Source organism: Stigmatopora argus, chromosome 1, assembly GCF_051989625.1.
Source record: "Stigmatopora argus isolate UIUO_Sarg chromosome 1, RoL_Sarg_1.0, whole genome shotgun sequence".
NCBI classification, from domain to species: domain Eukaryota; kingdom Metazoa; phylum Chordata; class Actinopteri; order Syngnathiformes; family Syngnathidae; genus Stigmatopora; species Stigmatopora argus.
The window spans coordinates 1,520,232-1,544,129 of NC_135387.1; the positions used below are offsets into that span (position 1 = coordinate 1,520,232).

The window sequence follows — 23,898 nt, forward strand, 5'->3', positions numbered from 1 at the left end:
CCAACAATAGCGGTGTCGTCAGAGAACTTCTGGAGGTGGCAGGTGTCAGTATTATGTTTAAAGTCCGATGTGTAGAGGGAGAAGAGGAGTGGAGAGAGCACTGTGCCTTGTGGGGCCCCCGTGCTGCAAGCTACCACATCAGACGTACAGTCCTGGAGTCTCACATATTGTGGTCTGTCAGTGAGGAAGTCGATGATCCATGCGGCTAGGTGGTTTCTTACTCCAGCCTCTTCCAGTTTCCCTCTCAGTAGAACCGGCTGAATGGTGTTGAACGCACTGGAGAGGTCAAAAAACATCATTCTCAGCGTGCTTCCCGCGTTCTCCAGGTGTGAAAGAGACCTGTGCATCAGGTAGGTGGTAGCATCTTCCACACCAATGCCTGGACGATAGGCGAACTGCAGAGGGTCCAGCTCTGCATTCATCAGGGGGCTGAGGTGATTGAGGATGATTCTCTCCAATGTCTTGATCAGGTGAGAGGTTAATGCTACCGGCCTGAAGTGGTTTGGCTCCCTGGGGTACGCAGTCTTAGGAACTGGGACCACGCAGGAAGTTTTCCACAAGGCCATATGCTTGCATGTACATTTATGTGTATGTATGTATAGATGTGCTAAGCAACACGCTTATTTATTTATATATTTATTCATTAACTTACTTATTACCTATCTATTTATGTCTAAAATGCCTTTCCTATTCCTGCATCCTCACCCTCTTGATACTGTGACAACAAAATTTCCTGACTATGGGATGAATAAAGTAATCCAATCCAATCCAAGTCAAGGATTCACTTTTTCAGATCCATGCTGAGCTCCTTTGACTTTCCCATTGTAGCATTTGTGGGCGTTTGCATCCAGTGAGCCCTATTTAAATGGCTTCAGAGAAGTCACCAGCTGTAGTCACTCATAATCACTCACAAGAAGTTAAGAGGCCATGCTATGAAGCTCATTTCACTGACACAACTTTCTAAGTCACCAACATTGCTAATTCGTGTTGCTGTATGTATATTTTTGACCCAGCAGATATGATCACTTTTTCTGTTAACCAATAATAAAGTCATAAAAGAACCAAACTTGATGAATGTTTTTGAGACAAAGAAGTATCTGTTCCATTCACTCTATCAGAGAAAAATCAGAGTTGTAGAAATAACTGGAAACTCAAGAGAGGCATGACATTATGTTCCTCACAAGTGTATGTAAACCTTTGACCACAACTGCATTTGGGGCTTCCAGCTCATAAAACCCATAGAAAGAATTTATTTTTAAATGAAGATTGTGAGGAAATCCCCGATTTAGCAGTGCATGTTTTATTTTTTTTAACTTGAGTTTCATGTTTTTCATCTTTTTTTTTCTTTGTTGGCATCTGCGAGGCAAACTTTTTCTGCAGTCGCCAGGATTTGGTTGCGCTCGAGGGGTGATGCGATGTATCCATCACGGCAGAATGCCAACGAGTCTGAAATTATCACTTATTTGGGCCTTACCCCGAGAAAGCGCACCTTGTGGAGAAGCACTACCAATTTCGTCATACGCAGCTGGGTATGATGATAATTAGGCTTTTGTCGAGTCAATGATGATGACAAAGCCTATGTCCGATTATTATTATCTACAGTACTGCATTGAATAGGATGTAGACCAGACATGGCTGTGATAATCAAAAACCTGAAAAGTAGGATCACCTCTATTATTACTACGTTTTCACGCCTATACAAACCACAAGTGCTCAAGCACAATTATCACCAAGTGTATTTATCAAATACTGCAGGTATTAGCACATGAAATGACTAATGTATTAATATCTGAATATAATCTATATACAGTGGTACCTCGAGATACGAGCTTAATTCGTTCCGGGACTGAGCTCGTATGTCGATTTTCTCGTAACTCAAACGAACGTTTCCCATAGAAATGAACTAAAAACAAATTAATTTGTTCCAACCCTCTAAAGAAACACTAAAAACGGGATATTGGATTGGAAAAAATGTTTTATTTGTTCTAATCATCTATTAAGAAAGTAACAAATAACTAGTGGCTTATTAGTATACTAAAATGTGTTTAATCGAACTAAAATTAGACGTATTTCGCGGCGGGTAGAGAGGGACAGAAAGAGGGGGGAGACTTTTTGCGCGGGAACGTGCTCGTAACATGACATAAACAAATTTAAATGAACTTGGATTACGATGCAGACACTCAAAAATAATTTTAATCTAACCTTACACTAAATTTAATTCTAATTTTGTTTTAAATTTTGATACCCTTCTTTTCCCGGGTTGGCTTTATTTGCCCCGCCTCCACCCTGACTTCAGATGCAAGAAGGGCTGTTTTTTTTTTGTATTCCCTTCAAAATATTCCGAAAATGATGCACACAAATGTCCTCACAATAGGATAACTCACGGCCACTTGCCAACGAGTAGTATATATAACTCCAGTATTAGCGATCTCCTCTCCATTCGCAATGACTAACGGGAAGAAGAAAAAAAACACTGAAAAAATGCAACGCTCCGCCTAGTGCTCGCAGAGACATCACACGAGGGAGTTGCGGGGTGAGAGACAGTGCCCTTGATGTTCTTATTAGCAGTCTCTCGCGTCCGCTTTCTGCTCGTAAATCAAAATTTGTCTCGTATCTCAAGATAAATATTTGCCCGAAATTTTACTCATATCTCAAATTGTTTGTATGTTGGGGCACTTGTATCTCGAGGTACCACTGTATAAAAAATGTAAGTACTTTAAATACTGTACTCAGCGAAAATAGTTCCTCCGCTTGATATAAATAAAAAAATTTAAAAAATGGATAATGGGAGTATTAGTCCAAGTCCCCCTGCACATTCCAGACCTTGAGGGGCAGCTTCCTTTCCTTTTTTTACCAATATACTACAACGGCGAACACACTAATTTGGTGCTACATGCACCAAATGCACGCTACACCCACACGCTAAAACACGTTTTTAAAAAGGCAATGGAAGCAAAACTGCGTTCGGTTGTACTTTATTTAGCCATTTTACAATGTACTCACGTCATCATCACCCACAAATCCATCAAAGTCCTCATTTTCTGTGTCCGAATTGAACAATTGTCTATCGAAAACGCTGAGTTTAATACGTTCGTCCAGGCGGCCACAACCCATTCGCAAATAGTAGCTAGCTGGTAGCTAGCGTAACTTTTCCAACGGTGCTTTCCATGCTTCGTCAAGCTGTATTGATGTCGATGTATACAGGCCACAATCCATTGGGTGTATTGACAAAAGAACTACTACATATCCCAGCAGTCACTGCGCAGTACTTTGTCTACGGGAAAATAGAGTCGGTGTACCCTATCGACTGATTTATTTTATTTTATCGTGATAACAATTTTAGTATTGGTCCATGTATAAAGCACACTGGATTATAAGGCGCCCTGTCTATTTTAGAGAAAATTTAAGACTTTTATGTACGCCTTATAGTTGTGAAAATACGGTATTTATATCGCAAAAGCTCAAAAGAAAATATATTTATGGAAATGTATTGCAATATTTTTCTACCAATTATTTATTGCCGACCCCTGGCCACGCATCGATGCAGTTTTTAAGGCAAAAACACAACCAAGCATCAAATACTTGCATTTCGTTTGAAAGTATATTTTGATTGATTTTATGTGATCATTTATTTAATATTTTTTTCTTAGAAGTTCAGGGTGATTTATTTACCAAATTCACATTTTTTGCAAATCCTGTTTTTGTTGGTTTTAAGAGCTGGAAAACCAAATTATGTAAATTTGAACAAATAAATAATTGTCATCGCTTAATTGTGGGCCTTGAATCTACCATCTATGATAGTTTGTCTTTTTTAACAGAATTTTTAAGATGAATTAGCAATTTTGCCTTTTTTTTTTTAATATATATGGGTCTGTACATTAAATGTGTTTTCCACTAATCCACTTAGCACACCTTGCCCAGCGATTGTGGAGCCCACAGAGCACTTTGACGATGAGGATGGACTGCCTGAAAAGCTTTTACAGATATCTCCCAAGTATCTCAAGTGAGTCAGAAGATGATTAATCAAAACTAATTAATCCTTTACAAATTTTTATCATATCCCAAAACTTTTTTGGGGGGTGGATTACCCTTTGTTTGGTGGCCCAGCGGGCGAGTGGTTAGCACTTTGGCCTCACAGTTCTAGGGTTGTGGATTCGATCCCAGGTCGGTCCTCACCATGTGGAATTTGCATGTTCTCTTGCATGGATTTTTTCCCGGTACTCCGGTTTCCTCCCACATCCCAGAAAGGTAGGCTGATTTAAATGTCTAAATTGCCCCTGGGTATGAGTGTGAGAATGAATGGCTGTCCATCTCCTTGTGTCCACGATAGGCTGGCCACCAGTTCAGGGTGTTCCCCGCCTGGTTCCTGTAGTTAGCTGGGATAGGCCCAGGTTGCCGTGCTGCACGTTGCAGCGACCATTCTCCACCATGAAGCGCTGCCGCTTTCGCTTGGCCACCGCTGTTCACTCCCTGGCAGTCCTCGCCGAATTTGCGCTTCACGGTCGCCATGGGGCCTGCCTACGCTCGCTCCACGAGGCCTGGCTGGCCCCCACAGCAGTTTGTGCGCGGCCCGAATCTCGCATCTTCCAAGGCACGGAATTGGAAATTCTCGTGTTGACTAAGACACAGCGCCTCCAACTCCTAGGAATAAAAACATGACCCAGCATTATGTTGGATTTACGCCGTAGATACGGCCATGAAGCCTGCATGACGATAGGACATCAACACTATGGGACCACTCAGAAGGAGACTGGTGACAACATGGTCGGAGTCATTGAATTTGGCAATCGTCTTGACAGGGTTAAGATAACAACAGCAGCAATATTTGTGCAAAAAAATGCCCCCCCAATCTGACAAAAAGGACTTGACCTAAAGCTCCAATAACTTGTTTTTTATTTAAATCAAGCGGAGAGGATTTATTTTCACTATGAGTACAGTACTTAGAGTATTTTTTTAATGTATAGATTAGATTTAGTTATTACTACATTGCAGTCTTTTCATATGCCTGCAACTGATATTTACTAAATACACTTCTTGATAATTGTACTTTTGTACTTGTATTTTCGTATAGGCGCGAAAATGTAGTATGGCATGTAATAATAATAAGGATGATCCTACGGGGTGTTTCGATAATAAATGTAGGGTCTAAATTATTCGTGAAAAACAAGGGATTAGTTTACATATTTATGTTTTAAACCTCGTGCACATAAGGCACTGTCGACGCTATTGGTCCATGCTAAAATAGAAAACCGACTGACTGCGGTGGGCAAGAAAGCAGTAACGACATTGCTTTCGCTCATGACGGTAACAACTGGTGTATTAAACCCACCTTAAACAAAAACTTACTTAAAATCTAGACCCAAAGAGTTTCTGATTATCTCAGAAATTAAATACTTAATTGTTCTCAGCATGCAGCATTTTTGCACTTATTTTCAAACAGATGTAATTTATTCAGAAGAAAATTTATCTTAGACCATATTAAGTGTTAAGGTCATTGAAAATTTTGATTTAAAATTGCACTACTAAATTAATACTTGTTCAGAAAGCTTGTTTAGAAAATTTAGCTTAAAAAGTGTTTTTTTTTATTTTAGGGTTTTACATATTTTAAATGTTTTTCTGAGGAAATTTTACTTTAAATAAAGAACTGGGTTGCAACCCTTTTTGAGCTTAAAGGCTTTAGTGTGAGGACCGTTGAACGAATTAAATAATTTACATATAAAGTACTGCTCTACTTACGACATTTTCAACTTATGAAAAAAGTTATGGAACAATTAATTTCGTAAGTAGAGGTCTGACTCGTGGCCGGATGATTCGCCTAAAGACGTTTCGCCGACGGACGTTTGACAGACTGACAGGTGTCGCCGAATGGACGTTCCACCGAACGGTCAATTCCTCTGTAAAATGTCGCGATGATGTCGCGATAAGGCAAAAAAACGTCTATATACGTCCATTTGCCAAACGGCTCAAAATGCGTTTAATGATTAAATACAACTACTAGTATTGTATATGCAAATACTAGTATTTGTATTTAATCATTAAACGCTGTTTTCGGCTGGATTTGACCGAATTTGAGAGCATTTTGAGCCGTTTGGCGAATGGCCCTGTTCTTAAAATGGCCGACAAGCGACGACGTCTAGCTCCGTTGCCTCACAACGCGCATCGGACATCTAGTCTGTATACACGATACCCATGGGAATACCAAGCAAAAAAAAAGAAGGAAGACGACGAAGAATATGTGAATTTCCTTTGTCTTCTTTTAAATAAATTACTAGTATAAAATACAATACTAGTATTGTATATACAAATACTAGTATTTGTATTTAATCATTAAACGCTGTTTTCGACTGGATTTGACTGAATTTGAGAGCATTTTGAGCCGTTTGGCGTTTTTTTGCCTTATCGCGACATCATAGCGACATTTTACCGAGGAATTCACTTCCCTGGGCTCGGTTCTAATGTCCAAAGAGCTCCAGTATTTGTATTTAATCATTAAATGCTGTTTTAGGATGAATTTGACCCGATTGCTGTCATTTCACGGCTCGGTTCTGCTACATCTGCCCGCCCAAGTGCTTATTCCCGGGCTGACATGCCTGCCCAAGAGTGCTTATTCCCGGGCTGCCATTGACGGTAGACTAATAAATTGAGAGTGATGAGCGGCAAAGGGAAATGAATCATTGATTTTTACTATTATTTGGACAACGCCGGCGGCGGGCCAGATTAGAAATCCTAACGGGCCGAATATGGCGGGGCCGAGGTTGAAAAACTTGTACACACACGATCCGGGGGCGGGGCGAGTGCGCGAATCCCGTTTCGGCGAAACCTCCGTTCGGCCGAATGACCGTTCGGTGGAACGTCCATTCGGCGACCTGTCCGTCTGTCAAACGTCCGTTGGCGAAACGTCTTTAGGCGAATCATCCGAGCACCGGTCTGACTGTATATAAAAAACCTAAAAAATCACAATGTAATTTTTCCCACCAATATCATTCAGCCCTAAAAGAAAACTGGGAGGACCAGCTGTGAATGCTCATGTTAAAGTGCCACTGGTCCAATTATCTCCCAACCAAAATGGATTGGATGTTTAGTGCCTTCAATGGCAGCCAGTGAGTTACATCAGAACCTAATGAATTCTGCTCATGTTTCATCAGGGAACGCTCAAAGATGCCACATTTTGCCCAACCAGGGACATTTGAGTTTGAATGCTCGTCTCGCTGGAAAGCTCTGGACGAGTTGGAGAAACAGCAACGAGAGCAGGTGAACAATAGCATTAAGGAGGCCAAAGAGAAGCTGGAGGCTGAACTGGAATCAGCCAAACACGAACACCAACTCATGTTAATGAGACATGGTAGAATCTATTTGGATTGCTTCAACCAAATACAGCAAATTGACATTCCAGTTTTATTTTTATGATGCTCTCTGATTTCTGCAACTTTCTCATTTCTGCAACTACAGACTTAATGAGACGTCAAGAAGAGCTGAGACGACTGGAAGAGCTTCGTAACCAGGAACTTCACAGACGAAAACAGTTAGAGTGGAGGTTCTGTTTTCTTTTGTTCACCTAAGGCCGACTCAAGAGCAGACTTACCGTATTTATTCGCATATAAGCCACTTTTGTCGGACAAAAAATGATGACTTAATTGAGGGTACGACTTTTATGCGCATAACACGACTTGCACGAAACTGCAAGTTGACGCCGCCATGGCCCGATGATGTCACGAAAAAATGACGCTGTGACGTCATGACGCAAGCGACTGCCCCGATACGGTCATTTATTTAAAAATAGGCGTCCAGGGGGCATCCTGATCAGATGCCTGAGCCAACTCATCTGGCTCCTCTCGATCCAGAGGAGCAGCGGCTCTACTCTGAGCCCCTTCCGGATGACCGAGCTTCTCACCTTATCTCTAAGGGAGTTTGGACATCCTGCGGAAGAAACTAATTTCAGCCGCTTGTATCCAGGATCTTATTCTTTCGGTCACGACCCACAGCTCGTGACCATAGATGAGGATAGAGAGCTTGACCTTTTTGCTAAGCTCCTTCTTCACTACGACGGACCGGTGCAGAGTCTGCATCACTGCAGAAGCCACATCGATCCGCCTATCGATCTCCCGCTCCATTCTTGCCTCACCCGTGAACAAGACCCCAAGATACTAAAACTCCTCCACCTGGGGAAGGACCTGGTTCCTGACCTGGAGAGGGCATGACACCTTTTTTCGACTGAGGACCATGGTCTCTGACCTGGAGAGGGCATGCCAAATTTTCCGACTGAGGACCATGGTCTCAGATTTGGAGGGGCTGATTCTCATCCCGACCGCTTCACACTCGGTTGCAAATCGTTCCATCGAGAGTTAGAGATCATGGCCTGATGAAGCCAACAGAACCACATCATCTGCAAAAAGCAGGGATGCAATACTGAGGCCACCAAACCGGACCCCCTCAACGCCATGGCTGCACCTAGATATTCAGTCCATAAAAGTGATGAACAGAATCGGTGACATAGGGAGCCCTGGCGGAGTCCAACCCCCACTGCAAACGGATCCGACTTACTGCCGGCCACGCGGACCAGCTTCTGACACCGGTCATAAAGGGACCAGTCCCCGTTTAAAAGGGGTTCTGGAACCCCATACTCCTGGAGTACCCCCCACAAGACTGCCCAGGGGACACTGTCGAACGCCTTCTCAAAGTCCACAAGGCACATGAAGACTGGTTGGGCGAACTCCCATGACCCCCCCAAAGACATTGTTGAGGGTTTAAAGCTGATCCACTGTTCCACGCCCAAGACGAAAACCACACTGCTCCTTCTGAATCCGAGATTCGACCTCCCGGCAGACCCTCCTCTCCAGTACCCCAGAATAGACCTTCCCGAGGAGGCTGAGGAGTGTGATTCCCCAGTAATTGAAACAATTCTCCATATTCTCCATGGCCTCACCGAACTCCTCCCACGCTCCCCATGCCTCAGAGCCACGTGGCGCTTGACCACCCGGAGTCCCCAGGGCCAATAGGTCACTGCAGGACTCCTTTTTCAACCTGACAGCATCCCTTACCGGCGGTGTCCACCAGCGGGGTCTGGGGTTGCCGCCAAAACAGGACACCGATCACCTTGCGGCCGCAGCTCCGGTCTGCCGCCTCAGCAATAGAAGCACATAACATGGTCCAATCGGACTCAATGTCCCCCGCCTCATCCCTGACATGAGAGAAGCTCTGTCGGAGGTGTGAATTGAAACTCTTTCTGACAGGGGACTCAGCCAGGCGTTCCCCGCAGACCCTCATGAAACGTTTAGGTCTCCCGGGCTGCACTGGCATCTGCCCCTACCATCGGAGCCAACTCACCACCAGGTGGTGATAGGTTGACAGCTCCGTCCCTCTCTTCACCGGAGTGTCCAAGACATGCGGCCACAGGTTTGATGACACGACCACAAAGTCGATCATCGAACTGCAGCCTAGGCTATCCTGGTGCCAAGTGCACATATGGACACCTTTATGCTTGAACATGGTGTTCATTATTGTCAATCCACGACGAGCGCAGAAATCCAACAATAGAACACCACTATGGTTCCGATTGGGGGGGGCGTTCTTCCCAATCACTCCTCTGCAGGTCTCACTGTCATTGCCCACGTGAGCATTGAAGTCCCCCAGCAGAACGAGGGAGTCCCCCGAAGGGGCTCTCTCCAGCACTCCTTCCAAGGACTCAAAAAAAGGTGGGTATGCTGAACTGCTGTTTGGTGCATGCGCACAAACAACAATCCGGTCCCGTCCCCCCACCCGAAGACGGAAGGATGCTACCTTCTCGTCCACCGGGGTACACCCCAACATACCTGCACCGAGCCGGGGAGCAACAAGTATGCCCGTACCCGCTCGGCACCTCTCACCACGGGCAACTCCGGAGTGGAACCTCACGCACTACCTCAGGCTCTTTCCCAACCAGAGAGGTAACATTCCACGTCCTAAGAGCTAGTTTCTGCAGCCGGGGATCGGACCGCCAAGGATCCCTCCTTTGGCTGCCGCCCAACTGTCGGCGCACCCGACCTCTTTGGCCCCTCTCACAGGTGGTGGGCCCATGTTAGGGGGGACCCACGTCGCCTCTTTGGGCTGTGCCCGGCCGGGCCCTATGGGTGTACGCCCGGCCACCAGGCGCTCGCCATCGCACCCCTCCTCCGGGCCTGGCTCCAGAGTGGGGCCCCGGTGACCCGCGTCCGGGCGAGGGAAGACGTTTTCCAATTATGTTTTTCATCATAAGAGGTCTTCTGAGTCCTGCTTTGTCTGGTCCTTCACCTCAGACCAGTTTACCATGGGTGACCCTACCAGGAGCACAAGGCCCCAGACAACATAGCTCCAAGGATCATTGGGACACACAAACCCCACCACTACGTTAAGGTAATGACTTGTCGGTGGGGGAATACGGTAAATAACAAACAAAAAATGGTTATTGGCGCTTTAGTCCAAGTCCTCTTCGTCAGATTCGAGAGTTATTTTTCTTTGTACAAATATTGCTGTTCTTGTTGTCTTGACACTGTCAAGATGATTGCCAAATTCAATGGCAGCGACATCATCAGTCTAGTTGCGAATGGCTCCATGCAGTGTGTTGATGTCCTATTGTCATGCCAGCTTCACGGCTGTATCTACGGCGTAAATCCATCATAATGCTGGTTGAAGTCCGGGTGTTTTCATCCACACGAGAATTTGCAGTTTCGTACCTCGGAAGATGCACGCTTCAGGCGGTGAACAACAACACTTGCACGCCGGTGGCTAAGGAAAACGACAGAATGGTCGCTGCAACGTGCAGCACGGCAACCTGGGAAGAGAGACCAGCCGCTACACCTCGGACCTCTTCTCCTCACGAGAATTTATTTTTATTTATTTTCAGCATACAAATCGCCACAACACGCTTGCATCTCCAGAGGAGAAGTGCGTTCACTTGCTGTGTCTCCATTTTAATTGCACGGCAGAACACATTAACATTAAAATGGTTTCAGCTGAATTATGTACAGAAGAATGCCAGTGTGTATTCATTTATGCCGCAATTGCGTGCTATTAGGAGGCATTTTCAACGGCGACTCAAAAATAATTGGCAAAATTCACTCAACAAAAAAGGAAATGGCAAGACGCAATCTAGACACTGTATATATGATCTTTGGCGCACCCATTCTCCCTCTATTATAGATACCTTCTTTGGCGAGATGAAGCGCTGCCCTGACATCCGCCATTTTTCACCACCATTTTACATCTGTCTTCCGGTTGCGTTTATTAAAACAACTTTAGGATTTTTTTTAAAAATATCAGAAAAAAAATCTGCGATGTAGTGAAGCCGCGAAGTGAAAAAGGATCACAGTAACGGGTTGTGCCACCTTACCCTAACAGAAATCAGGCATTTACGATAATTTGTGGTCTTTCACAACGTGTTAGAGAAATTTTGGCCCACTCTTCTGTGGAGAATTGTTTCAATTCTGACATATTAGATGTTTTTCTAGCTTGAACAGCCCGTTTCAGATCACACCACAGCATTTCAATAGGATTTAAATCGACACTTTGACTTGGCCACTCCAAAACCTTAACGTTGCCAAAAACACTTGGCTTTCTTGAGATATTTGGCAGGTCAGCCTGACCCTGTTCAGATAAACAACAGGATGTTTCCTGAGACTTACTGGTGGTTACCTGACCAGGTTCAGACAGTGTACATGCACTCGAACATAGAATATAACATCGTATGTATCAGACATAATCCTAAATTGCCTCTCGATATGGGTGTGTGCATAAATGGTTGTATGTCTCCTTGTGCCCTGCGATTGGCTGGTCACCAATTCAGTGTGTCCCCTGCCTCGTGCCCATAGTTGGCTGGGATAGGCTCCAGCACCTCTATCAACCCTTGTGTGGATAAGGGGTTCGGAAAATAAATTATTAAATATTTAAAATTATTGGTTTACTGATTTGAATACCTTTAGCACTAATTATTGGAACACAAAATTTGTTTGGTGAGCTCATTGACCCTTGACCTACATACACAGGTCAAGCCAATCATGAGAAAGGGTATTTAAGGTGGCCAGTTGCAAGTTGTTCTCCTCTTTGCAGCTTCTCTGAAGAATGGCAACATGGGAGCCTCATCTACAGTACTGCCTTGAATATTCTGGATATTGTAGACCAGATTTGGCCGCGATAATCGAAAAACTGCGAAATAGGATCACCTGTATTATTACTACCGTCCTACATGTTTTCACGCCTATACAAAACTACAAGTACACAAGTACAATTATCAAGAAGTTTATTAAATGTTACAGTTATAGGCATATGAAAACACTAATGTATTAATATCTAAATATAATATATAAATAAAATAAATGTAAATACTTTAAGTACTGTACTCACAGTGAAAATAGTTCTTCCCTGCTTGATTTAAAAAAAAATGGTTATTGGGAGATTTAGTCCCAGTACTTTTCGTCAGATTCAAGGGCAATTGAATCTTCAGAAGGCGCCATAAGGGCAGCAGGAGGCGCTTGGTTTTTGGGAGAGGTTTTCGTCGCACAAGGAAGATGGTGATGGGGAGTTGTGACTGACTATGCTTTTGTACAATGACATGACACTGTCAAGACGATTTCCAAATTCGATGGCTCTGACCATGTTGTCATCAATCTACCTGACCCGTTGTTGCAAACTGCGATTCGAAATCCAAACAAAGCTGGAATAAGATGGGCGTAGTCTTCCTCCATGAGGTTATGTGCGCCTGCGAAATATAATCAGAACAAAATAGGAAATGGCAAGACGTCGTCCTTCTCGGCCATTTATATTATTCAGCTCATCATTCTTATTCTATGATGAAATTTTTCTTCTTATTCAGCGCTGAGTGCCACCCAACTCAGGACCGAAGAAAAAACGGTGCCCTGATTTCTGCCATTTTTCGATTCCTGACTTTTGCTTGCGAGTTTCAGTGTGAATTTTATGAACACTTTTTAATTGGATATTTAATATAAAAATAAAAATCATTTACTCAAGCCGCGAATGTCGAAGCCACGAAGTATATTAGATGACAGTAGCTCCGTTAATGTTAGTTACATAATGCTCAAAGTTGAGACACAACATTGTAATTTTAACTGCAACCCACTACTTCAAAAAATGTTAAATACAATCTAATATTGCATGTTAACACGACCAACATAAACTAAATAAACAATGCTAGTTAGTTAGTCAGTCAGTCACTTTGTCTGTTTGTCTGTCCGTCCGTCTGTATGCCCGTCCTTCCGTCAGTTATTTTGTTAATTTGGCTCTAATATACAGTATCTATCCGCCAGCACGACTACATATTTTACACGGAGGTGCTCTTTCTTTAACGTGCGTTTGCAGGCATGAGGAGGAGCGAAGACGACGAGAAGAGGAACTGATGAGAACACACAGAGAACAAGACTTGAAACACCAACCTGACATCTATAATGCGGCACAGCAGGACAATGTAAGTGCAGCATATTATGCAGAAAGACAAACAACCTACAGTAGTAGTGCTCTGCTGTATGGAAAACAGTCAACAGTATCACATTATTGACCATTTTACATCACAATATCAGTATGTGACAATATAAGATTTTTTTAGGATTTGGTGAAAATGAGACTACAATTATGACAGCTATCCTCACCATGTACCTCATTTTCACACATATAAGCCGCATCTGCATATAAGCCGCACCCTTAAAATTGCCTTGAAATCGTTGAATTTTACAATTTCTCTCATAAGACTCCCCAATTCACAATTTTCACCTCCACATTCATGGTTTTAATAGGGAGTAAAAACTTGTTACTGTGTAATAAGTTGATAAAGTCTTGCAATTTGGAATTTGTAGGCGCAATTGCCGTGGTTATAAGTCAACTTAAAGTGCGCAAGCAGGGGATAAGACAACGCCCACACAATGTCAAAGTAGAAGCAAAAACAATCATTGAGATCACCACAGAGAAGGCCAATTCTTCACACTTGCCCAAAGCCTTACCCCACCAGTCTCTCCACGCGGACAATTCCACTCCAGAATGCCAGTTCCTATTCTGGTTCAGGGTCTGCAGGCCTTCATCGGCTCTGGTTAGGGACCCATCGGGTGACGTGTCGTTGGGAACAAAGGTGCAACATTGATCTCCAAACATTGCACACACGGCCTCTTGCTCCACCAGAAGCATATCAACTGCTTTGCAGTCCTGAAAAGCCATGAGACTGGTGGCTGCCAGCTATTCCTTCATTGCTACAAATCCCTGGACTGTAAAATTTCCAATTTTTTGGACATTGTAATGGATGTTGTTTATCCTATCCATATTTTATGTGGAGTAACCCAAAGAAAAATAGACTCCCAACCTGCTGCAATTTGTTCAGCCAACCCATACTCATCTGGTACGCCTCTTGGAATGCAAATTGGATCAATGTAAGTTGGAACGCCATCCTTCGATGAGGCTCAATGCCGTTGAGAGAGGCCAGCCGCCGCACCGAAATTCTGAGCCGCCAATTGTATCTCGTCGACTGTTGATGGAAAAACAGATACAGGTAAGAGCAGTGAAACCAAAGCACATAGTCCTGTTTCTTTTTGACGGGAGTTATATAATTTATTTGCCCACATCACCACCATAGGTCAAAACGTGGAATCAGTGGCGCTGTTTGTCTTGGAACATGGGTATACCATGTCTCATTTACTGCACCCAGATTCAGACCATGCCCTGTAAGGTTTAACACAGGTAAAGTTAGCAAAGGCATTTTCAGTGGAAAAAAATGGCTTGTCGTTTATTGCTTTTGTAACAGGACAGACACCTATTCATTTTATCCTCATCATTTTTTTCCTGTAATAAATCGCCAGACTGGCTTCCCCATATGCAAATTAGATTAGATTACATTTGAATTGTATTTCATCCCGTATTTGGGAAATTCCCTTGGTCGCAGTAGCAAGACAGTAGCAAGCACAGACACAGAAGACATTGTAGACCTAGGTAAAAAAAAACTGGAGCCACACAGGAAGTCCACAAGGTGGGGACCTTCTGTAGACTTAGACCGAGGTTAAATATGCAGAATCACTCTGTCAAACTGATCCGCACAGTCCCTCAGTAGTCTGGAGCTGATCATCTTCCTTGCCTAGATCCTCCTAAGCTGTCTTATCACCCGATCAGCAGCAGCGGAGAGGTCGGTGGGGGGCTTCAAAGCACACAACTCTCCCTTGCAAGCACCGACAGCTCCTCCATCTGACTGGGGTGACATCTCATGCAACAATAACAATGATGTAATGCTCAGTCTGGAGCGTCACCTTTTCTCCCGGCACTATCGTCCACTGCTCACAGCTGATACCGCTTGCATGACAGCGGAGGCACGGCTGAACGGCTCCAAAGACGTCTAGGACGAGTACAAAGAAACCCAGGCACGTGACGGGTGGAGTCGAGTCGCAAAGGTCGCAAAACAACGAAGCAAAAAGCACAAAGTTCAAAGCAAAGTATATGGGAGAGCATTTAGATATATTAAAATGCAATTAAAAAAGATAGAAAAGCAGCAAAAACATAAAACGAGCAAGAGCGAACAGAGCTACCGCAAATTCCTTACGTCTCACCAGTCAACATGTTACTTTCACATCAGTTAACATTCAGAAACAAATGAATAAATTTATATTTCTTATTAGAATTAAACCAACAACTCCCCCTGTTCGCAAGGATTAATATTTTAAGCCTAGCCTTATAACTGTGCCCTTTACAGCAATTAAACCACTAACCGTATTTACTCTTATGTAAGCCGCTTTTGTCGGACAAAAATAATGATGCGAATAAAAACACGACTTGCAAAAAAAGCAATGTGACGGCGCAGTGACACGATGACGTCATACAAAAATGGCGGCCATGCGTGCGCCGTGACGTCACGATGCAAGTGAATACCGATACGGTCATTTATTTTCACAGAAAATAACCCAAAGAAGATGTGGCAAGGAATACGACATATTACCAACTATAATAACAATAATATGTCTGTTAACGCAGATGCCTCACTAGCGGAGAAATTGAACCGTTTCTTTGCCCGCTTTGAGACTGACAAATCAGACCCAGCCTCAACACCCCCACCACCACCCTGCAGCAATACACTGACGTTCCGGGAACAGGAAGTGAGACTGGTAATGCGGTCTGTGAACACCAGGAAGGCTGCTGTCCCAGACGGAGTACCTGGGAAGGTGCTCAAAGCCTGTGCTGACCAGCTGGCTGGAGTCTTCACAAAAATTTTCAATTGTTCCCTGCAACAATCCATCATTCCATCCTGTCTGAAACCTGCCACCATTATCCCTGTCCCCAAAAAGCCAACCATTGACAGCATGAATGATTATAGGCCTGTTGCACTCACGCCTGTGATCATGAAGTGCTTTGAAAAGTTGGTAGCCCGCCATATCAGGAATACAATCCCTCCCTCAATTGACCCTCACCAGTTTGCTTATAAAGCAAACAGGTCCACTGAGGATGCTATTGCCATTGCTCTTCATACAGCACTGAGCCACCTGGAACACCATGGGAACTACGTGAGGATGCTCTTCATTCACTATAGCTCAGGCTTCAACACCATAAAACCGGACATTCTGACTGACAAACTCTCCCACCTTGGACTATCCTCTTCAATCTGCTGCTGGATGAAGAACTTCTTGACCAACCGACCACAGACTGTTAGACTTGGTCCCCACCTCTCTTCCTCCATTACACTGAGCACTGGCTCCCCTCAAGGCTGTGTACTGAGTCCTCTTCTGTACTCCCTGTACACTTATGACTGTACACCAACCCACCAGTCCAACTACATCATCAAATTTGCTGATGACACCACTGTGGTCGGACTCATCTCAGAAGGGGATGAGGCGGCCTATAGAGACGAGGTCAACAAACTGTCTTCGTGGTGCTTGATGAACAACCTCACACTGAACAACACAAAAACTAAAGAAATAATCCTGGACTTCCGCAAACAGAGCACAGATCTGGCCCCACTCCTCATAAATGGAGTTCGTGTAGACAGGGTCCAGTCCTTTAAATTCCTGGGGGTCCACGTCACGGATAAGCTCTCATGGTCTACAAACATCACGGCAGTGGTGAAGAAGGCTCAGAAACGACTCCATTTCCTCAGGGTACTTAGGAAGAACAACTTGGGCACCAAGCTTCTGATAACCTTCTATAGAACCACTGTAGAGAGCATCCTGGCGTACGGCATCACAGTGTGGTACGCTGGAAGCACGGCGGCAGACAAAAAGGCCATGCAGAAAGTGATTAACACTGCCCAGAGGATTGTCGGCTGCTCTCTGGAAGACATTGCCAGCCCTCGTTACCTCAGCAGAGCCAAGAACATCATAGGGGACCCTTACCACCCTGGTCACAATCTGTTCCAGCTGCTGCCCTCTGGCAGACGCTATAGGTCCCACAAAGCACGGACAAATAGGCTTAAGGACAGTTTTTTTCCCCACATCCATCAGAAATCTAAATTTGCGGTAACATAACACACATTCCCTTCTGCGGTAATATGAAAAGATGTTTGGGTGGTGATCTGCCTCCTACTAGCTGACTGAAGGTAAGTGAAAGACAGTGAGAGGTAAGCGACCTGTATCCATAACAGCAGAATGCCAAATTACAAGTCCGTAACTAGCACTTATTTAGGTCTTTTGCCGAGTAAACGCAGCTTATGGAGAAGCACCACCAATTTCGTCACACGCAGTTTCTGGGTGTGATGACAAGTAGGCTTTTTGTGTTGTTGATAATGACAACAGGGCCTATGTCCGATTATTATTATTTCAAAATAGAGCAAAGATAAACATAAAATGGCAAACAAAATTTATTTTGACGTCTATGAATGAAATTCATGAAAAAAACATATTTTGCATAAAACGCAAAACGTTCCCGTCACCGCTTGCTCGGGGCACGGCCTTCTTACTATAGTTAAACGTGTTCAGACTAGCCAGACATGAGTACACTTGTCTGCTGTTACTCGCTCGGGCGCTTCCATCTTACCGTAGGTACGTGCTCTGACCATAGCATTTACCATGACAGCACATCACAATAGTTAACGCTGATCGAAGGTCTTGCGGTCGATTGTTAAAATATAAACCTTGATACCTGCGTAATGTGTATGCTATTATTGCACCCAGAGACTAGGTGACGTATAGTGCTATGGGTATATTTCCTGGTTGTGCTTACGTTACTTCCTTTTTAAATTTGTCTACGTGCAAACACCCCCTTCCCCTTCGGAACACAGAAAGGAAACGATTGTACATTTGTAATTATGACATAAAACAAAGTTCCGCTTTGATTTTGTTTCTTTTTATTTCTTGTTCGAAAGTGACAACTATTGCAGTAATATTAACCATCGAAAAAAAATCGAGATATTTCGACATTAGAAGCAATTTGGCCGCCAAAATGTAATTCATGCCATTTAAAAAGCATTGGGTTCTCATCAAGATAGACCTATTTATTTTTTCAAATTGAATAATTTGATATTTTGCATTTACAAAGACAGGCATATTAACTTATGATATTGACCCTAATAATATGCTTTTGATTCATAGAGTATCTCAGAAATACCATGTGCGATGATTTATCTTAAGATTTTCCCTGCAAAGTAACACATTTGTACTCCCTATTAAAACCATAAATATGGAGGTGAAAATTGAGAATCAGGGGGCGGCTTATACGCAAGAAATTGTAAAATTCAAATATTTTAGGGCAATTTTAGGGGTGCAGCTTATACGCGCAGGTGGCTTATATGCGAGTAAATACGGTAACTTTAAAACCAGTTGTTTGCAATAAAAATACCCCACTCTAGTAGCTTTTTGCAAGAATTTAACATGACATTGTCTTTGTAGTTTGTTTATCATCTATAAACCTTTCTTAATCAATGTTTTTCCAATAGTTTAAAATAAAAATCTGGTTAAATTTCTATCAATTATCCACTTCAACATCAAAAGATGAAAACAATTACAAAATCAATCTACAGTTAATTTCAGACATTAATTGCCAAGCCAATTTAGTTACATGCATATCAAATCAATTTGGATAAATGTAAAAGTGTTAACAAAAGCAAACTGAATCTAAAGTTAGTTCTGGTGAAGTTCAAAAGACGCGAAAAAGACAAAAAAGGTAAGGAATTACGGTAGTTTCCGCAATATAAGGCGCACCTAAAAGCCTTAAATTTCTTTTTTCAAAAATTGACCATGCGCCTTAAAATCCGGTGTGCCCTTTATATGGATCAATATTGAGCTGCAACAGGTCTCGCAACTACAGTAAGCAGCCGCTGACTCAATTTTCCCGTAGAAGTAGTGCACGGTGCATTCTGGGATATATAAAAGTGTTTCATTTCCATTTTTGTGTTTGTGTAAAGAGCCTGAAATCGCTCCAATTAAGAGACATGCGTACAAGGCAGAATTTAACCTCAAGGCGATCAGTCACGCAGTCGAACACGGCAATAGAGCAGCTGCGAGAGAGTTTAACATAACGAATCAATGGTGCGGAAGTGGGGGAAGCAAGAGGATGAGCTGCGCAAGTAAAGAAGACTAAACAGAGTTTCCGCGAGAACAAGAACAAAGCGAGATGGCCACAGTTGGATGACAAACTTGAACAGTGGGTTGTTGAACAGAGAGCCGCCAATGTTAGTACAATCACTATTCGAATGAAGGCAACAGCGCTAGCACGCGAACTTAACATCAATGAATTCAGAGGCGGTCCTTCCTGGTGCTTTCGATGAATGAAAAGACGAAATCCCTCCATCCACACACGAACCTCTATATCACAGCAACTTCCAGCTGACTATCAAGAAAAGCTGGCCGCTTTCCGCACATACTCCATAAACAAGATTACTAAAAAAATATCCGGCCAGAACATATCACTATGGACGAGATTCCACTCTCCTTCGATATTCCTGTGAACCGCACTGTGGAGAAAACTGGAGCACGTACGGTGAATGTTCGCACCACAGGGAATGAGAAATCACTCTTCACTGTAGTTCTCGCCCGCCAGGCTAATGGCCACAAAACTTTCCATCCGGCGCCGCCACCAAATCTGACTCGAAGGGATGGATGGATGAAGAAAAGAGTGAGCTTTACGTGTTTATTTTTTGTTTACAGTTGAACAAGGTTTTGTGAATATGGAAGTCAACAGCTGAATGTGTTCGTGAGAGCACGCATGGTGCACCCGCGTGAACAAAATTGAGTTATTATTTGAGTTATTAATGTTATTGTTATTGCTTTGCACTATTACGAGTGTTACTATATTGTGATTGCACTAACGTTTAATGTACCGTAACAGCATCAGAATGTGTTTTTACATGTTTACTGAATGGAGGAAAAGTTCCCCTACACTATGTGATATGAATGTTGCACTTACATGTTATACCTTGCTGTTGTTAAAAAGATAAACATTAGTACTTTGCCTCGGAGAAAATAATACAGTTTATTCATTTTGGTAGTGAATAGAGTTGTCAGAAAGCTGATTTGTAATCCAGAGCTGCCAACTACCCCAGAATTTCCGGAGTTTACCCGGAAACAACGCAAAATCCGGGCCTGGCCCACATGAAATCGAGTTGACGTTTATACAGCCCGCGAACCAACCCAGAGTTGTGTATTCCGGGAACTTGTTTCTAGCTGCTACTCAGAAGTTGGCAGCTAATTTAAAGGCCCAACAAAGTTTTTTTTCCACTGTCAACTGCCATTCAACAGTCAAGTACCAAGGTCAGTTTTGTGCTTTCATTCAAATTAGCAAAGGCCAGCAAAACACTGTCTGAGGGTGAGTTATTAAAAGAATTTATGGTGGAGACAGCAGGTATTTTGTGCCCGGAGACCAGTTCATCACGGCGGACAATGACTCACTGTGTGGAACTAATAGATGAAGATATCAAGAGCATCTTAAACAAAAAGACAGTCATTCACCTTGTACTCTTAAGACGCTGCTCAGCTCCTCGTTTTTTATCCGGGGTATCAACGAAACTTTTGAAATAACGGAGGAGTTTTTGACAATGGAGTCTCTGAAAGGACAAACAAGGGGAGGGGAATTGTTTGACCGGGTGTCTGCTGTCATCGAAAATGTGAAGCTCGGATTTCGACAAAATTGACAAGTCACTTCAGTTGGAGGCCTATCCTCTGTCACAAGACCCCAAAACTGCTCCAGTGGAGTTGCAGCTCGCACTGATTGACATTCAGTCCGACCCTGTCTTAAAAGAAAAGTTCAACTCTGAAACTAAATGACTTCTATGCTTCACTCATTGAAGCAGTGTGTGTGAACAGACCTTCAGCATTCAGAACATCAACAAATTCAGCTACAGATCCAAGTTAACAGACAATTTCTCAGTTCCATTCTGAGAATCGCCACAACAAAACTAAATCCAGACTTTGCTGCACTGGCTGAAAAAGGAGACTAACAAAACTGTTTCCATTAAAATTGAAAGTGTGTCCGTGATGCGCACATTTTCCAAATCAATAGTGCACGCTGATCAAATATAATTCTGCTCCACAGAGTGACTTGGTGCCACTGTTTCATCTTGCACTCGTCGTTGTTGTCTTTTGGCACTGGGTACACAAATTGAATAGAAGAAGCTGAACAAATACATCTGCATCTCCTATTGTTTTTGGGAAAAAAGACAGGCAGGAGGAGGGTGATGGTTATATCCTGAAGGATAACAGAACTTTCCGTGCTTTAAAATAGAAATGGTTAGTAATTTAAAAGAAGGCATATTTTATTCATTTGATTTTCAATGTTTTAAGACTCATTCCAAAGGCAGATATTTTTTTGTAATGCTTTTCTTCATTTCCATATGAAATTAAAGCACACGTATGGCATATCTCAAGATGTGTATTTTTTTTCCAATGAGGTGGGGTTACCAATGAGAGCCATCCATCTGCACCTGGCCCGGCCCCTTTGTCAATTGTCAAAACCCATTGTGGCCCGCGAATCAAAAAGTTTGCCCACCCTGTGATTGTGTGTGTGTGTCTGTGTGTATATATATGTACATACATATACAAAACATCTATTTGAACGGCACCTCTAATTGAACGGCACCCTCTAATTGAACGTCACTACGGGAAAAGTTTGAAACATAGAGCGGCATGCCGGTGAAATAGAGGTTTTTCTCATCCTGAGAAGGTGGTCAGATGGCAAGCGTGTTCTTGCCTGGGATTCATACTGTTGTCACATTAGCGACCACCAAGAAGCAATTGAAGAAGCTCCATATTGATGTGGACCTGATTCCAGGAGGCTGCACCAAATTTATACATGCCCCGAGGTCTACTGGAACGCCCCATTCAAGGCGAAAGTCCGACAGTTCTACGAGAACTGGATGTTGCACGGCGAGAAGAGCGACACCAAATTCGGCAACATGCAAGCACCAACCGCTCTCGACGGCTCGAAGGGTTGCCACATCCATTGTTTCAGGTCAGACAACCCGATTCAGACCGGTTTGCAACTTCTCCAGCAAATGCGAGCCAATGCTGGCGACGATGAACGTGAACTCACTCAGACACTTGACGCTGAGGCGGAAGGTGATGTGAATGACGAGGACAGCTACAAGAGCGACGTGTCACTTGATTTTCACCAGTGAATTTGTAATTACTTACCAGTAATCGCCTTGTATTTGTGCCTTTTGTTAAATAGATATGTATATGTTACCTGGTTTCTCTTTTCATCCATAAAATTTACCGCATCTTCTCAAAATTCTGACCAGGATGTCGAAAATTAGAGCGGCACACTCTAATTGACCGGCACCTCTAATTAAACGGCACTACGGGGGAAAGTTTGAAAAATAAAACGGCATGCCGTTGTATTTGCCGCATGCCGCAAATAGAGGTTTAACGGTATGTGTGTGTGTATATATATACGTCTATGCGTACATGCATACATACACATACATACACATACATACATACATACACACACATACATACACACACATACACATACATACACATACATACACACATACACATACATACACATACATACACGTACATACACGTACATACACATACATACACTTCTTTGTTACAAAAACATTCATGAAGTTTGGTTCTTTTAAGACTTTATTATGGGTGAACAGAAAAAGTGATCAAATCTGCTGGGTCAAAACTATACATACAGCAGCGCTAATATTTGGTAACATGTCCCTTGGCCATTTTCACTTAAATTAGGCGCTTTTGGTAGCCATCCACAAACTTCTGGCAAGCTTCTGGTTGAATCTTTGACCACTCCTCTTGACAGAATTGGTGCAGTTCAGTTAAATTTGATGGCTTTCTGACATGGACTTGTTTCTTCAGCATTGTCCACATGTTCCCAATGGGGTTTAAGTCAGGACTTTGGGAAGGCCATTCGAAAACCTTAATTCTAGCCTGATTTAGCCATTCCATTACCACTTTTCATTGTCCTGTTGGAACACCCAACTGCGCCCAAGACCCAATCTTCGGGCTAATAACTTTAAGTTATCTTGAAGAATTTGAAAGTAATCCTTCTTCATTATCCCATTTATTCTCTGTAAAGCACCAGTTCCATTGGTAGCAAAACAGCCCCATAGCATAATACTACCACCACCATGCTTGACAGTAGGCATGGTGTACTTCGGGTTAAAGGCCTCACCTTTTGTCCTCCAAACATATTGCTGGGCATTGTCGACAAACAGCTCGATTTTTGTTTCGTCTGACCACAGAACTTTCCTCCAGAAGGTCTTATCTTTGTCCATGTGATCAGCAGCAAACTTCAGTCGAGCCTTAAGGTGCCGCTTTTGGAGCAAGGGCTTCCTTCTTGCATGGCAGCCTCTCAGTCCATGGAGATGCAAAACACGCTTGACTGTGGACACTGACATCTGTGTTCCAGCAGCTTCTAATTCTTGGCAGATCTGCTTTTTGGTGATTCTCGGTTGAATCTTCACTCACCTGACAAATTTTATCTCAGCAGCAGGTGATAGCTTGCGTTTTC

The 23,898-nt window shown here is 43.2% G+C and overlaps 1 protein-coding gene across 18 annotated transcripts in view; it reads left to right on the forward strand.

Moving 5' to 3' along the window:
* LOC144089043 (paraspeckle component 1-like) overlaps positions 1-23,898 on the forward strand; it is a 44,594-nt gene that overhangs the window by 16,989 nt on the left and 3,707 nt on the right. For 14 of the 18 annotated variants that reach the window (XM_077620133.1, XM_077621723.1, XM_077624147.1 and 11 more), the window contains 5 exons: positions 3,908-4,003; positions 7,146-7,342; positions 7,450-7,534; positions 13,327-13,432; positions 14,333-14,500. In XM_077620133.1, the coding sequence (XP_077476259.1) occupies positions 3,908-4,003; positions 7,146-7,342; positions 7,450-7,534; positions 13,327-13,432; positions 14,333-14,500 (652 nt within the window). Of the gene's footprint in view, positions 1-3,907; positions 4,004-7,145; positions 7,343-7,449; positions 7,535-13,326; positions 13,433-14,332; positions 14,501-14,584; positions 14,689-23,898 lie in introns of all 18 variants that reach the window. The other 4 variants (XR_013296897.1, XM_077586797.1, XM_077588003.1 and 1 more) reach the window with 4 other exon arrangements.